Source organism: Monodelphis domestica, chromosome 1 (genome assembly GCF_027887165.1).
Source record: "Monodelphis domestica isolate mMonDom1 chromosome 1, mMonDom1.pri, whole genome shotgun sequence".
Taxonomy (NCBI): Eukaryota; Metazoa; Chordata; class Mammalia; order Didelphimorphia; family Didelphidae; genus Monodelphis; species Monodelphis domestica.
The window spans coordinates 116,136,878-116,152,870 of record NC_077227.1 but is presented as its reverse complement, the minus strand read 5'-3'; the positions used below and the strand labels follow the sequence as shown (position 1 = coordinate 116,152,870).

The following is a 15,993-nucleotide window of genomic DNA, read 5'->3' as shown; positions in this document are numbered from 1 at the left end:
GCATTGGCACTCATAATATGGACAGTGTTATTAGAATCTGCAGCAATCATAGCTGTGGGGTTATTAGTATAGGATCTATCATCTTGGTCTCTGTGGGAGAGAAGTGGAGATATAGCACGAGTCAGAAGCCTCTTGACCAGATTTTGGATGGGATGGAATGGAGTGGGATGGGGTGGGATGGGGTGGGATGGGGTGGGATGGGGTGGGGTGGGGTGGGGTGGGGTGGGATGGGGTGGGATGGGGGTGGGGTGGGGTGGGATGGGGTGGGATGGGGTGGGGTGGGGTGGGGTGGGGTGGGATGGGGTGGGATGGGGTGGGGTGGGGTGGGATGGGGTGGGGTGGGGGAAATTGTCAGGGTAGAGTTTGGGAATCTAAGAGCAGGATGGCAGATCCATGGGGAAAATTCACTCCTAAATGGGGCTACTCTGGTATGGCCCAGTGCAAGCCTGGGGTGGTGGTAAAGCAATGGGTCAGTTAGAGCATGCCTATGTGTCCATCCATGCCTCAGAGAAGGCAGTGTGCCCGATTTACTCCCCTGAAACATTCATCTTTAAGCATCCAATTAGTAGTGGTTTGGTTGGATGGGTGGGGGGCTTCCTGGGGCATTCAGTGGCAGTAGACGGAAAACATGCTGTTGGAATTTTTTTATCATAGCAATAGAGATATAAGAATGTATGTTTTATTATTGCAAAAGATAAATGGGCCCACCCTGGCCTTTTACATTCTTCTTTTATATCTTTATCCAGTTACTTTCTTCTGGGTTTCAAAACATCATTATTTGGGACAGCTAGGTTGCAAAACAGATTGAGAGCCAGGCCCAGAAATGGGAGATCCAGGGTTCAAATCTGACCCCAGACACTTTCTGGCTGGGTGACCCTGGGCAAATCACTTAACCCCCTTTGCCTAGCCCTTACTGCTCTTCTGCCTTGGAGCCAATACTCAGTATTGATTCTGAGACAGAAGGAAAGGGTTTAAAACCAAAAAACAGTGTTGTACATTAAATGTTATGCCTGCAGCTTGAGAGAGGGAAAGTGAGTCACAGATTAGAGATGGCAATTCTGCTAAAAGAACATAATGAAGTCAAGTATCTGTTGCTGTGGGAATGGGGGGGGGGGGCTGAGGGGCAAGAATGTGCATGTGCATGTGTGTGTGTGATCTTTCCAGGTGTGAGGCTGCCAGAGGCCAGAAGTTTGCATTGAATTAATTAGACACTCAGTGAATTGTGGTGTCCAGCAAGTACAGTTATGCTTGGTGGGTAGTGTGGCTGCAAATGGCAGATTCCTATCAGTTTCTTTAATATCTCCCTTCTGATTTGGATGAAGCTGTAGCTTGAAAAAGTCGTTTATTTTCTCAGCAAGCTTTTCACTGAGAAGTCCCTCTGGATGTTGCACGTCTGACTTAGAGCAAGCAAGGAGATTAGGATGTGGACAAGGGTTACTCCTGAGGTTTCTGCCAGGGGCAGGGGGAGAAAAAAAGGCTTCCTAGATAAGGGGGGAAGGGAGGGCTGCAAAATAGAGCTGGGGGATCAATAGGGGCCAAAAGGCTTGGGCCAGTCTCCCTCCCTGTCCCTAGAGCCCAGTAGTTCCTGAAAGTGGCTGGAGGCCTGTGCAGGCTTTTTTATTGGCAAGTGGTTATGAATGTACCTGGGAGTAGGCCTGTGAAGAGAGGCCATGAATTTCAAAGGCATAATGGGCAGAACTGTGGAAAAGAGGGAAAGCCAGGTCAGGTTAGACTGGAGCCTCCTTGAATATAGCTCACACAGCTATTCTGCTTGCAGGCTTTTTGTTGGAACAGGTTTGTGGTGGTCAGTACCATGTTGGTAAAGGCACAGGATATTTGGAAGGTTTTTGTCCACCTCTATCTGCTAATAAATGTTTGAATGGGCCATGGTATTCTAGAAACATTTTTAGGTGTAAATAAATAGATAAGTAAAGAAGCCTGGCTCTGGAGTCAGAGGCCCAGTATTCAGATCCTGTCTCTGACTGCTTACTACTTGTGCAGCAAGTAATTCAACTTTTCTGGCTTCAGTCATCTTATCTGGGCAAAATGAGTGGATTGAATTAGAGAGTATTCCTTCCCTTCTATTTACAATCTATGATCTCCAACAGATAAACAAAACCCATTCCTGGCACGACCAAAGCCATCCGATTCAAACTTCCCAGTTCCATTTTCTAAATCTTCCTTCCCACTCATCTGTCTTTACCATTCTTATAGTCTCAGGAGAGTTTCAGCCATGCCAAGGCCAAACCTTACACCTTATTCTTGATCTGACACCCCTCTCATCTTCTCCAGAACTAGTAGAGTATGGTGTTGTAGAAAGACGGATGAATTTGGCACTAAATGATCTGAGTTCAGATTCCAACTCTGCTATTTACTCTCTAGGCATCCTCCTCTATGCATCCAATCACTTCATTTCACTGGACTTCCATTTCCTCATGCATAAAATGGAAGGGTTGGAGCAAAGTGATTTCTCTGAATCTCATCCTTCTCCCTCAAATTTGTAAAAATTAATTTGAGTTTCTCTACTAAAAGTATTATATTTTTAGAAGTTTATTAAAGATTATTAGAAACCAAGGATAAAGAAATACAAAATAAGAAGGTCAGTTTAAATACAAATTGTGTTCTCTGCCCAGGTGAGCACTCAGGTGAGATTTTAGGGAATTCTGGGAACTGCCAAGGACTTCTGGGGATTGAAGTCTGGGGTTCAAATCTCCATTTTTACAAATTCTATGTTCCTATGTTTCTTTGATCTTGATCTATCAAGATCTCTTCTACTGGTTCTTTCCCTTTGACCTACAAACATGCTCATACTTCCCTTATCCTATGAAGAAAACATTCCCTGGACCCTGAAATCCTCCTCAAACTACCTCTCTATCATTCTTCTCCTCTTTACCTTTAAACTTCTAGAAAGAGAAGATCATATTTGCTATACCCATTTCCTTTCCATTCTTTCACTCCTCAGCTCCTGGCAGACTGGCTTCCATTCCATTACTCTACCAAAATGGCTTCTCCAGTCATTGATGACCTCTTGCCTATCAACAAATCAAAAGGACTTTTTTCAGTCCTCATCATCCCTAATCTCTCTTCAGTGTTTGATGATTCTCCTCTCTCTTTCTCTGTCTCTGTCTCTGTTTCTGTTTCTCCCTGTCTCTCTTTGACTCTACCTCTTTCTGTCTCTCTCTGTCTAAGTAGTTCTCTTTCATCCTCTCTTTGAGAATGGATCTCACCCTATCTCACTCAGGCTAGAAGCACAGTAGCCACTCACAGAATGAATGATGATCAGAGAAAATTTAACATAGGTAGCTCAGTGGATTGAGAGCCAGGCCTAGATATGGGAAGTCCTGGGTTCAAATTTGGCTTCAGATACTGCCTAGCTGTGTGACCCTGGACAATTCATTTAACCCCTATTGCCCAGACTTTACTGCTCTTCTGCTTTGGAAGCAATACATAGTACGATTCTAAGACAGAAGTTAAACTTTTTTTTTTTTAATTAACCTATTTAAGTCTGTTTCTGACTTGGGTCGGTTCTCCCCTCTTTTGGCAGCCTGATGGCAAATGAAGCCCAGGGCCACTGATGCCCAACTTGTGTAGAAAGCCACAGCCTTTGGCCCTATCTCAGCTTACAATGTCCCAGTAGCAAAGATTACATATAAGAATTCACCCCCACATCTGCTCCTTCTTTTTTTTTTTTTTTGCCCCTTCTTCTTGATACCCTCTATCCTTGTGGCTTCCATGACACTATATTCTCCAGGTAGTCTTCCTGTCTTTCTGACCCTTTCTGCTCTTGTCTCCTTTACTGCCTCCTCCATTTCTTTTATCCTTTAAACTCAGGTGTCCCACAAAGTCTGTCCTCAGTCCTCTTTTTCCTCTCTTTACAATCTTCTCTTTAGTGTTCTCAGCCACTCCTGTGGAGTTAATTAACACATCTATGGGATGTGGATGACTCCCAAATCTCTATTGCTAGCTGCAGCCTCTCCTCTAAGATCCAGCCCATGTTTCCAGCTGCTCTGCTGGCATTCCAAATTTAACACATATAGAACAAAACTGATTATCTTCCTTCCCGAAGCCTTCTCCAACTTCTGACTTCCCCACTTCTGTTGAGGGACCATTGTTGTTCTGTTGGCCCAGGCTCAAAATCTCCAAGTCATCTTTTAGTGGTCTCTCTACATTGATTTGTAAATTTATGCTACATATAATGTTCAAAAAGTGTTTAGCTCAGTGCCTGCCACTTAAGTGCTAAATAAATGTTTGTTTCCTGCCCTCCTCTTTACTACATTGCTTTTCTTTTCCTTTTAAAAAACCTTATCTTCCATCTTAGAATCAATACTGCATTTTGATTCCCAGGCAGAAGAGTGATAAGAGCTAAGTAATGGGGGTCAAGTGATTTGCCCAGATCACATAGCTAGGAGGTATCTGAGGTCAGATTTGAACCTAGGACTTCCCATCTCTCAAACCACTGAGCCCCTTAGCTCTCCACATCCCTACATTTCTAATGAGTTGCCAACTCTTATCAAGTCTCTGTTTTCTTTCTGTTCCTTTCCCATGGCAACTACCTAACTCAAAGCCTCATCACCTCATTTTTAGAAATTATTTTAACTATTGCAATTGTGTATTGTAAGTTTATAGTAATTATTATGTTAGCAGTGCCTGGCACACAGTAGGCAATATATAAATGTTTGTTCCCTTCTTTCCCCATCCCCATTATATAGCCTTCTAACTGTTTTTTTCCCAACTTTTTTTTGTTCCAAGCTCTGCCCTTTCCAATCTTTAATCTTCCCAAATAATCTTAATGTGCCCATTCCTCCTATTATTTATCCAGTCAAAGATCTTTAGCAGTTCCCAGTGGCCTACAAATGAGATATAAACAATAACAACAGCAGTAAGAGTGAATGTTTATAAAGTGTGTTGCATATTTTAACTCATCGGATCCTCACAACCCTGGGAGATAGGTGCTATTATGATCCCCACTTTACAGATGGGGAAACCAAGGCACAACAAGGCTCAGTGACTTGCTCAGGGTCACACAGCTAATAATACATTCCAGGCAAGATTCAGAACTCAAGTCTTCCTGACTCCAGGCTCCCTACCTATTAGCTTCTTACACTGATATTCAAAACCCTCTATGATCTGATTTCAACCAACCTTTCAATTCCCACATTTTCCTTCTTCACATACTTTATGTCCCAGCCAAAATAGATTCTCCATTGTTTTTACCCAACCCCGTTCATATCCTGTCCCCTCTTGTCTCTGCATCTTTGTTCAAACCATTTCTCATGCTTGGAATAGGCTCCCCTCCCCATCCCATCTCCTTCTTTAAATCTTCTCCTTTCCATTAGAGCAAATCTGCTGCAATCTCCTCCATGAAGCCTCCTCTGGCTGGTAGAGATTACTCTGATCTCAATATTCTCAACTCTCTGCTGCACCTGGCACCTTCTGCCTTGTATTAGGGTTGGTTATATCCATATCATCCACCACTAGACTATAAACTCCTCGAGGGCAAGGACTGGCCTTTGTTTTATCTTTGTAACCCCAGAATTTAGCCTGGTACTTTGCACATAGTAAGCACTTAATAAATGCTTTTGGATTGAAGATGTCTTTGCCTCTCCTTGCCTTCCTCCATATGCACGAAAGCTCACACATATTGAGGTCTATATTAACTGGGGGAATGTGTGTTTATATCTAGAGGTCTATATATAATTTTGAAAGAGACAGAGAATATGTGTGTGTTTAAATCTTTGGAATAAGAAGACTGCAGAAACATCAGCTCTAGATTGGGCAGAAATTCATTTCTCTGAATAGTATGTGTCTGGAAATATTTTTGAGTTGTGAGATCGTGAAGAAAGGAGATGGTCTTGTGAATGTGGGGATTTGTTCTGTGTATATCATTGTATACATGGCTCAGGAAAACTCTTTAGCTGAGGGAGGGGGCAGTGGCATAGTTACTAACACAGTTAATGATCACGTGGGAATGTGTAGGTGGAGCATCAGGGACCAGGTAGGTAGCTCTGACTTGCTGATTGGCAGGGAGAGGGGCATGGATTTTTCACTTGCTAATCGGATGATGAGCCCTGTAGAAGCTGGGCAGAGCCCCAGTCTAAGATGGAGGGTACCAGGAAGAAGGAATGGTCAGAGATGAAGAGAGGAAGAATAGAGAAGCAATAACTCCAGCTTCAAGTTAGAAGGCTATGGCAGAGGCGGAAAGCCAAGGGACTAGCTAGCTAAGCTGGAATCTCTGATGAGGCTAGCTTATAATTACTTTCAAGTTATTAGAACCATCCAGTTATTCGCTAGTCAGCTTTTTTTTTCATGATCACTTCTTCTACCCTCTGTATTATCTACTAATTTATTCTTGTCCCTGTAAATAAGTAAGTCCTTGTTTAAATCTCAATCTATCTAGTAAGAGAAAAGAGATCAGTTTAGGGCCAGAAAGTATCAGAACAGTAGCAGTAGTTGTTGGGGAAAGATGTAGGACCAAGGGTCAGAGAGCTGAAGAGACGGAGCAAAATATATCAGCTTTGAGGTGGCAGGAAAGCTAGGGCTCAAAGGAGGCTCTGGACACAACTTGGTATCTTAATTTGTGAGCCCTGGCAAGACCAGCTGCTGTGACCAGGTCAACCCAGGGCCCTGTCAATGAGACAGGGTCTTTTCAAAGTGTGTCTGAGTTTAGTAGGGGAAACGAGGATCAGGAGAAGACTTGGTCCTGGATATAGGGGTGTGGATTAGTTGAAGACGTATCATGGGGGCATGAGTGTGTTCTGAGATTGAACGAATGAATGGAAGAGCATTTATTAAGCACTTGCTATGTGCAATGGGACAGAACTGTGGAAACCACCATTGGGATTCCCTGCCTCCCCTTCAGTTCCCAAATTCAAGCCCCAAGTTTGTGCTTTCTGGATCTCAGCCTATCTTACTAGATTTGTCTGTCTGCCTGCCTGCCTGCCTTTCAGGATCTCTCAGTGTCTGTCTGTCTGTCTGTCTCTCATTTGCTCTAGTCAAAGTATACACTGATCCTGCCCACATTAGAGGAGGTGGAGGTTTGCATCTGGTCTGGACTTTAAGAGGTATGGGGGTTGGCGCAACACGGTCTTGGGGAACAGGGGAACATCCTTTGGGCAGTTAGGAGACCATCCGAGTGGCCAGGGAGGAGGAGAACCAGGCCTCCCTCAGACTAGCAGGAACTTGGCAGGGTCTGGAGCCCACGGGTCATCGTTGGTGAGGTGAGGTGGGGAGGGGAAGGGGTGATCTCGAAGCGCTGTAGTGGGCTGGTCGAAGAGAACAGGGTGCTGCCCACTATCAGGTCTGCCAGTGAAGGTGGTGGCGGGGGCACTTCTGCCAGCCTTTGGAAAAACAAAGAGCAGATCGGGCCGTAAAACAAAAGCAAAGGAGACTTGGAAGCCCCTGACAGCTCTAATTCATCACGGCCCAAGTTTTTTCCCGTGTTCCCATTATATTTGTTTGTAAAAGTGGAAATCAATTTTGAAGGTAATTTTCTGGAAAGAATGGAAGGGAGGTGGGAGGGCCGGATAAGGCAGAGATGGTAAAAGGAAAAATTTAGGCCAGGCACAGCCCAGGGGCAGCTCTTGGCAAGGTGAAAGAAAATTGCATATTCAATCTCCATCCATGAATCTCCCTCACTGCTGCCCGCCTCCTGCTTGAAAACAATGAAGCCTTTTCCCCAAAGCTGGGCAGGGCCTGACTATCAGCCTCACTTTAACTTCAGGGTCATTAATTCCCTGATTATTGAAGGAGAAGAGAGGGTTGGAGCATCTTCAGTTCCGAAGAGCTTCCCCTCACCCCAAATGTGGTCAAGCCCTGCTGGAGTGGGGGTGGGGGACAGCCTAGTACTGTTCTGGCCTAAACCATGGGCTATATGTTTGGGAACTGCGATGAGGGGAGCTGGGGGGGGGAATGGGAGAGCCAACTGACCTGGGAGGGGGGAGCCGGGAAGCCGGGAGGAGGGTTGGGAAAAGGCAGTCATTACTGCATACCTCTGTTGTGTTGTTATTGCAAATTAAAAGTAGCATGTTCCACTCCACAGCTATCTTTGGGGAGGGAGGGGCGCTGGGGGAGGTGGGGGATCTTATCATTGCTTCTTCAGCAGACCGGCGGCGTGGTGGTGGTGGTGTCACCGTGTGAGGTGACATTTGAATTTACAATTCCGCTGAGAAAAGCCATTAATTCACAAATTAACATTTCTCCCTCTCCCTCTCTCTTTAACACTCTCTCCCTCTCTCTCCACTCTCTCTCTCTCTTTCTCCTCTCTCTCTCTCTCACATGGATGTGCAAGCAATTGAAAAGACAAAGGAAATAGCCTTAAGGAAGAGACTTTACTGCTAGTCTGTCTGTGCTGAGATTGCTCCCCCTGCTTCCAGATAGATAAACCAATTACCTGAGAGGCTCCGCTAGGCTCTGCTCGCCAGCTCACACCTCCTTTTGTAGGCTGACTCTGTGGCTGGACTAGACTCCATGTAGCTCATTAAAGGAAGCCAGCCCTGGCCATTGACCTGCCCCCACCTCTCCTCTCTTGCTAATGGAGGGAGGGAGAAGTCAGAAGAAAAAAAGAGGGGACCTCCATAACCTAGAGGGATGGGGAAAGGTCCCAGGTGAAACCCTCTTGGGTCCTGGGACCAAGAACAATGAATGGTCTGCCATCTTGAAGTTGGACTGCTGAGGGAAATCTATTTGGGGACTCTGGGTAGAAGTTGAGATCTTAGAAGCATCTTCCTTTGGAGGGTGAGGCACAACAGCTTGTTGAGTAGGAGGGATGAGGAAAGGCTTGACCAGACCCAGTGACCTGGGACCACTTGGCTTGTCAGTGTCCATGACTAGGTTAGGTTAATTAGTATGTGTTTTTGAGGGTAGACAGGAGTCATTGTGATGGTGGATCAAATTTAATACATCAACCCATGTGAGTGAACTGGAATTACATAAATCTACTGCTCCCTATAGACAGCCCCTGTGTTCTACACTAGCCCCATTCTGACAAGCCCAGATAATTCAGAGGCATTTCAGAATCTTTCCCCATATTGGAAAATCCTGCTAAACTCACAGGATTTCAAGCTGGCAGGGGCTTCAGAAATCACCTGGTCCAGTTTCCTCATTTTACAGATAAGGAAGTTAATGCCCACAGAGGTGAAATCCTTTGCTCCAAGTCAGAGTTAGTAATTAGGGAAGCAGGGGTTCCATCTTGGGACTTCAATTCCAACTCTTTCTCCACTATACTATGCAAGGTTTCCTCATGGGTCAGTTCCCTTGAGGAGCAAGGATGGAGAAGTACCAGGATGCCAATGCCTTGGACATTGTATATAAAGCACTACATTGGATAAGCAAAACAAGCTTGCACTGGTTATCCAGCCAGCATATAGGATTGACTAAAGTCAGGCTGGCTACTGCCAGAGTCATTTATTTATTTTTTAAATCCTTACCTTCTGTTTTAATAACAACTCCAAGGCAAAAGGGCAAGCACTAAACAAAAGGGGTGAAATGATTTGCTCAGGGACACAGCTAGAAAGTATCTGAGGTCAAATTTGAACCCAGGTCCTCCCAACTATCCATTGTTCTATCTAGCTGCCCCTATTGTCCAATCTTTACATGCCTACATATCCAGGGGTCTGCTTCTCTTTTCCAGCAAATCTGAAGAGAAATGCAGAACTGTCCTGGGGGGAGTAGTTCTCTGACCTCTTCAGGGAAGTAAAGCTGAGGATTTGTGTCCTTTATATTCCAGGACCTGAAAACCTCCCATTGCATGAAGCTTCCTCCCAACTATTCATAAGCACTGTATGAAGGTTGCTTTTGTGGATCTGGCCCAGAGAAATATAATCCACATCTGGAATATGGGAGTAGGACTTTCTTGTTTGGAACATTTCTAAGAAAAAGTTCTGCTGATCACTATTGGAATTCCATCCTCTCTAACCTCTTGAACTACCTAGTATGTAGAATATGTAATGTTCTTCAGAAGATCATCCAGAAACTAAAATGATAGGAATGAGTCTTTACCCCTAAGTACACAGGCATAGCTCACGGAATTATGTCTTTGGACCACTCAGGCTCAATACTTGGCTAATATCCAACTTGGACCTGAGGATTGAGTTAATGTTTATTAGATAGTGCCAGTTAAGAAAAAGGAAAACTTCTCTAGAATCACAGATTTGGAAATGGAAGGGAGCTTGTGCCTTCATTTTACAGATAAGGAAACTGAGGCCCCCAAAAAGGATTGAAGTGAATTCTACAGCTAGGAAGTATAAGGGCAGGATTTGAATCTAGGTCTACCTGACTTCCAAGTACAGCATTCTATCCATACTCCCTCAAGGTATGAACCAAACCTCAATTTCCTAATTCCACATTTCCTATGTGATGCATTACATTAAACTGTTCATACTCAAAGGAGGTAGGATGGAGAATTTTCCCGTGCCTTAACTTAAATTACATATTGTATATTAGTTGACTTCTTTGCGAATGGTTCAACATTAGCCTACTGTTAAACATTAACCACAATAGAATCATAGTGGTATTGTGGAAAGAGTGTTGAATTTGGAGTTAGAGGGCCTGGGTTTGAAATATCAGCTCTGCTAGTACCTGTGTGTTTTTTGATGAGTCACTATGCCTCAGTTTCTTAATCTGTAAAATAGAGAGTTGATGTTTTAGAGCCCTTGTAACACTATTACTGTCATCCTATGAGTTCTTTCATCTTATAGCTGAAGAAATTGAGGCCCAGAGAAAGGGATATGACTTGTCTCAGAATACATAGGTAATAAGTAGCAAAGGTTGGAATTCCAACTTGGACACTTCAATTAAAAATCCAAGCTTCTTTTTACTATACAATGCTATATACGCACACATATAAATAAGTTGTAATGAATGTATGCTTGTACTTTATCATCCTAACAAGGGACATTTATAGAGGCCTCAGTGGACAAAGAGCACAAGTGGACATCAATTTATTTGGACACCAATAGCCATGACATTTAAGTGGCACAGTGGATAAAATCTGAAGTGAGGAAGACCTGAGTTCAAATCTAGCCTTTTAACTGACTACTGTTCAATCTTTTCCTTAAAACCCTTACCTTCTGTCTTGGAGTCAATACTATGTATTGGCTCCAAGGCAGAAGAGTGGTAAGGGCTAGGCAATGGGGGTCAAGTGACTTGCCCAGGGTCACACAGCTGGGAAGTGTCTGAGGCCAGATTTGATCCTGGGACCTCCCATCTCTAGGCCTGGCTCTCAATCCACTGAGCCACCCAGCTGCCCCCTTTCTTTTCTTTTCTTAAACCCCTATCTTCTTAGTAAGATAGAATGGCAGCACTAGGCAAACAGGGTTAAGTGACAGAAAATGCATGAGGCTGAATTTGAACCCAAATTCTACAGACTCCAGGCCTATCTCTCTGTCTACTGTGCTACCTATTCAGATATTTACTAACTGTGTGACCCTGGGAAAGTCACTTAACTTGTTTGCCTTCGATTCTTCAACTGTAAAATGGGGCTAATAATAGCATCTATCTTCCAGAGTTGTGAGGAGTAAGTGAAGTAATAGTTATAAAGTACTTAATCCAGTATCTGGCATATAGTAAGTGTTTAAGAAATGCTTGTTTCTTTCCTTCCTTCCTTTGTTCCTCCCTTCCTTTTCTTTTTCTTTCCTCTCTTCTTCTTTTCCTCTGTCTCTCTCTCTCTGTCCCTCTCTGTCCCTCTCTGTCCCTCTCTCTGTCCCTCTCTCTCTCCTCTTTCTCTCTGTCTCTCTCTCTCTGTCCCTCTCTGTCCCTCTCTCTGTCTCTCCTCTCTCTCTCTCTCTCTCTCTCTCTCTCTCTCTCTCTCTCTCTCTGTCTCTCTGTCTCTCTCTCTCTCTCTCTGTCTCTGTCTCTCTCTCTCTCTCTCTGTCTCTGTCTCTCTGTTTCTCTGTCTCTGTCTGTCTGTCTGTCTGTCTGTCTCTTTCTCCCCCCCCCCCCCTTCTTTTCATTACCCATACACATATGACAACTAGGGCTATGCCTTGATCCATGGAATGTAGGTAGTATTCTGGGAGGCCAGCCTTCCTCTTTCAAGGACCTCCTACAAAGTACTAAGCACCTCTATGCCTCAGCTGGTCTGTTTGGAAAGGGTAAAGAAAAACGTGAGACTGACTTGAGAAAGAAGCATTTTGAGATTTTGAGATCTCGAACAAAGAGCATGAAATGTGAAAAATTCCCAGGCCTAATAGGTGTGCCATTTGCATGACAAGGACATACTCAAAGCTCCCATCCACACGGATGCGTGCCTGGGAGGAGGCAGGTTTCAACTTTCTCGGCAGAGGCTGTCAGGTATGGGTTCCTGCCTGACACACCGTCTTGCACACTCACGCCTCCGCACACATACCTCATCCTGGCTCCCCTTACCTAGAAGCTCCCTTCCAGCCTTGCAGATAGGCATCTGATCCCCTTCCCCCACCCTGCAAGGGCACGATCTGGAAATCTGCTGCCTCAGCTCTGCCCTTTCTCCCCCATGCGTCTCTGGACTGGAGGAGGGAGGAGCCCAGGGAGCCGAGGCTGTCCCCTAGGCATTGCTGCGCTGCGCTGCGCTGCGGGGAGAGGCGAGATCTCCCCTTTGTCTAACCCCTCACCCTCAGACCGGTCGGCCAGGGCCAGCGTGCGGGCAGGCTGACTGGCCAGCACGCTCTTTAGCCATGCCCGGGCTTTTGGGAGAAGGTGGGCACGAGAAGGGGAAAGGACCGCCCCCACGGGGAGGGGCGCGTCGAGGGTCTCGGCACCTCTCGTAGAGAGGAGGGGGAGTCCCTCCGAGGAGCCTCCCGGGTTCCAGAGGTTTGGGGAGAGCCCCCAGGCTAGCCAAGTCCGGGATGCTGAAGGGAGGAGAAGAGAAGGGAGGAGAGGGGAGGGGAGGGACCGGCCCAGCTCAACGGCCGGGAGATGGATCGCAAGCAGCAGAGCCGCTGCCGAGCCAGTAATTCAAACCATCCTGACCCTTCGGTGAACCCGAACCTGCTGACCTTGACAGCACTAGACAAGGGAGGCCTCAGAAACCCCAACCTGTGAGGAGACCTCCGCAGAGCCCACTTCCAGCTCCCGGCTCCACTTCCTACCCTCCCTTCTCCCCAGCCCATAGCCCCAGGCCTCCAGGTGCCTCCTTATTCAGCTGTCCCTGAGCCTCCGCTGAGGCTTCCCCTGGAATGTCAGCAACTGCTCACCCAGGGAAGGGGCCTCCCTCAAAGCACCCATTGTTGTCTCTGGGCAATGCACAGAGGTGTTTTGAGGGTCTCCTTGTGGTCCCCGGCTGGAGGCTGCACTTGCATCCTCCCTCAGTGCCCTCTAAGCACCAATTGTCTCTCTGTGCAGAAGGGCAGGGAGCTCCAGCTGCAGACAGGCCTTCTCTCCCACCTGGCTGGCCTGGGTGGTGTGGGTGTGGGCCTTGCAGACTTAAGGGCAATGGGAGCTTTGGGGGAGAAGGACAGGGCTGTGGAAGGGCAAGGAGGGAGAAAATGTGAGGGAGACAGAGGACAAGGGGATGGCTGGCGGGCTTGAAGGATGGCAGCCCCAGGAACCTGCATTAAAGTCAATGCAGTTTATGAAGTTTATGCTTCTCTCAGGGAGCACTGGATCTCATCCAACAGGCCTCTCGGTGCCTGCCAAACAGCTCCTGAAGCAGAAAGTGTGGGCATGCAAGCCAGCAAGCCAGCCAGCCAGGGAGGGAGGGAGAAATGCATATACATACACTCTCTCTCTCTCCCTCCTCCTTCCCTCCCTCCCTCCCATCCTCCTTCCCTTCCTCCTTGACTCTCCCTCTCCTTCTCTCTCTGTCTGTCTCTTTCTTCTTCTTTCCCATCTCCCTCTGTACCCCCATCTCTGTCTCTGTCTCTCTTCCTTCCTCTCTCTATCTCTTCCTCCCACCTCTGTCTCTGTCTCTCTCCTGGCTCCTTCCTTTCCTCTCTGTCTCTGTCTCCCTTTCTGTCTCTCTGTCTCTATCCCTCTCTCCCTTCTCCACCCCTCTCTCTGACTCTTCCTCTGTCTCTGGCTCTCTCTGGCTCTCTGGCTGTGCCCCTGGCTCTTTTTTTTCTCTGGCTCTTATGCAAATCTGCAGATTCTGGCAGGCAAGGGACACCAGCAAAGGTGTTATGATAGTGTTTAGAAAGGTTGACTACAGGAACCCCAATCCCTCTCTCCTTCCCTTCTGAATGGGCTGATTCAGGCAGGCCATGTAAATCTTGGTGGCCAAGTGGTATGAATAACTTCAGTGAGATCATTGTGGACAGCCCTCAGCTAGGGCAGAGGGTCCACGTGGTGATCCTTTCTTTCCTAGAAAGTTGTTTTGTCTTCAGATGATGGAAATCGTCTTTGCTCTGGTCACTTGGGAAGCAGAAGGCAACAGGTTGGGGGCTCAGTAAATGTAATCTTTTAGGAGGTAACTAGGAATAAGAGACTGGACCTGTGATTTTACTGGCATAGAGAATGCCCAGGAGAGAAAATTTCTGCCAATGAAGGTCAGCACCTTCACCTCAACTTTATAAGCTTAAAGAGTTGCTTAGAGCATTGAAAATTAAGTGACTTGCCTAGGGCCCTATGGCCAGTACATGCCAGAGGTGGGGTTGGAACTTGGGTCTTCTGGCTTCAAGGCCAACTCTCTCTATTCAGTATGCCATGCTATTACCTCTTAGGAGGTAATTGTTGTACCAAAATATTTATCTTGGCATAGAACTCTATATAGAGTACCAGGAGCTCCTGGAGAACTCTTGGATGAGTTTTGGGTATTTGACTCTGAAGCCCCTTCTCTGACAGAATATATATGTGTGTGTACCTATTTTGTATATATGTGTGTATACGCAGACACAGATGCTGTGAAGATGGAGTAGGGCTTTATATCAGACCAAGGTTTGCATATAAAATAGGGAAATAACCTAGAAAGAGAAGAAAATCTACGGGAAAGATTGGACTCCTGGCAGAGGACTTCTGCTATGGCTTGAGTGTGGAGTCAACATGAGGGTCTTAAGAGTCCTATCTCATCGGCCTCTTACTGACTAGGTGACCTTGGATAAGTCAGATGATCTCTTGGAGCCCGTAGCTTCTTTATCTATAAGATGGAGATGATAACACTCCCACTAACTTCCTCAGAGGGCTGTTATAAGACTTAAGATCATGTAAGAAAAGCATTTTGCAAACTTTCAAATCGAATGTAAATATTATCTTCATCATCCTCAGCTATCATGCTCATTAAGTGATTTGGGGAGGCCAGTCCTTTTTGTTCCCATCGTCCATTCCCTCCCTTCCCCAGGTGGTAGAGACTCCAGTGGTCCCTGTAAGAACAGTGCTCTGCATTGAGATGTGGTCACCAAGCCCAGGAACTCTAGACAGAAGGACAAAAACCAAGGACAGGACCTGTCCCTAGAAAGGGAGAAGTTAAAGGAGGAAAGGCCAAGATGAGTAGAGCGAATGCTGGAGGAGAACCTGCTGATTCCACAAGATGGAGTCTGGGCAGCCAGGCACAGATGGGCCTAGGGAGGAGAGGGAAGGACGGGGCATGGCTTTCCCTCTTCTTTCCCTTCTCTCCCCCCCTTCCTCCCTCCTCCCTCTTCCTCTGCCCCCTCCTCCCTCTCTCTCCTCCCTTTCCCTCCTCCCTCCTCCCTCTCCCCTTCCCTTCCCACATCTTTATTGGTTCGGGTAATGGTGCTGATTTGCATGTCAAGCAAAGCCTTGCTACACACACAAAAGGAAAGAAAACCCCAGCCCTGGCTGTGTGGCAGTGTCAGCTCTCGCTGTTGTTCGACAGTGTAAAATTAAATTAATAAAGCCCCCAACACAGGAAAACATAACAGGAAATTAATGGCCTTTACTGTCGCTCTGATGCAGTCATTTGCAACCCTGCTTTCCGCACCAAAGACTTCATAAATGCAAGCAGTTTCTCTAAACAAGCATACTTAGGGCGGCATGGTATGTAATTTTTCGCCTTGCCTATGTCCTTTGAGCTAACAAAGCCCCCTTCCTTTCAGGCTCAGGAGGGGTTTCTAACAGATCTCACCT

General features: G+C 46.3%; 1 protein-coding gene across 6 annotated transcripts in view; it reads left to right on the top strand.

The window, feature by feature from the left end:
• The window catches only part of PAX2 (paired box 2), a 109,150-nt gene that overhangs the window by 50,669 nt on the left and 42,488 nt on the right, over positions 1-15,993 (top strand). For 2 of the 6 annotated variants that reach the window (XM_056805431.1, XM_056805435.1), the window contains exon 6: positions 6,993-7,061. The exons of the other annotated variants lie outside the window; for them this stretch is intronic. In XM_056805431.1, the coding sequence (XP_056661409.1) occupies positions 6,993-7,061 (69 nt within the window). The remainder of the gene's footprint in view (positions 1-6,992; positions 7,062-15,993) is intronic. 6 annotated transcript variants of the gene reach the window in all.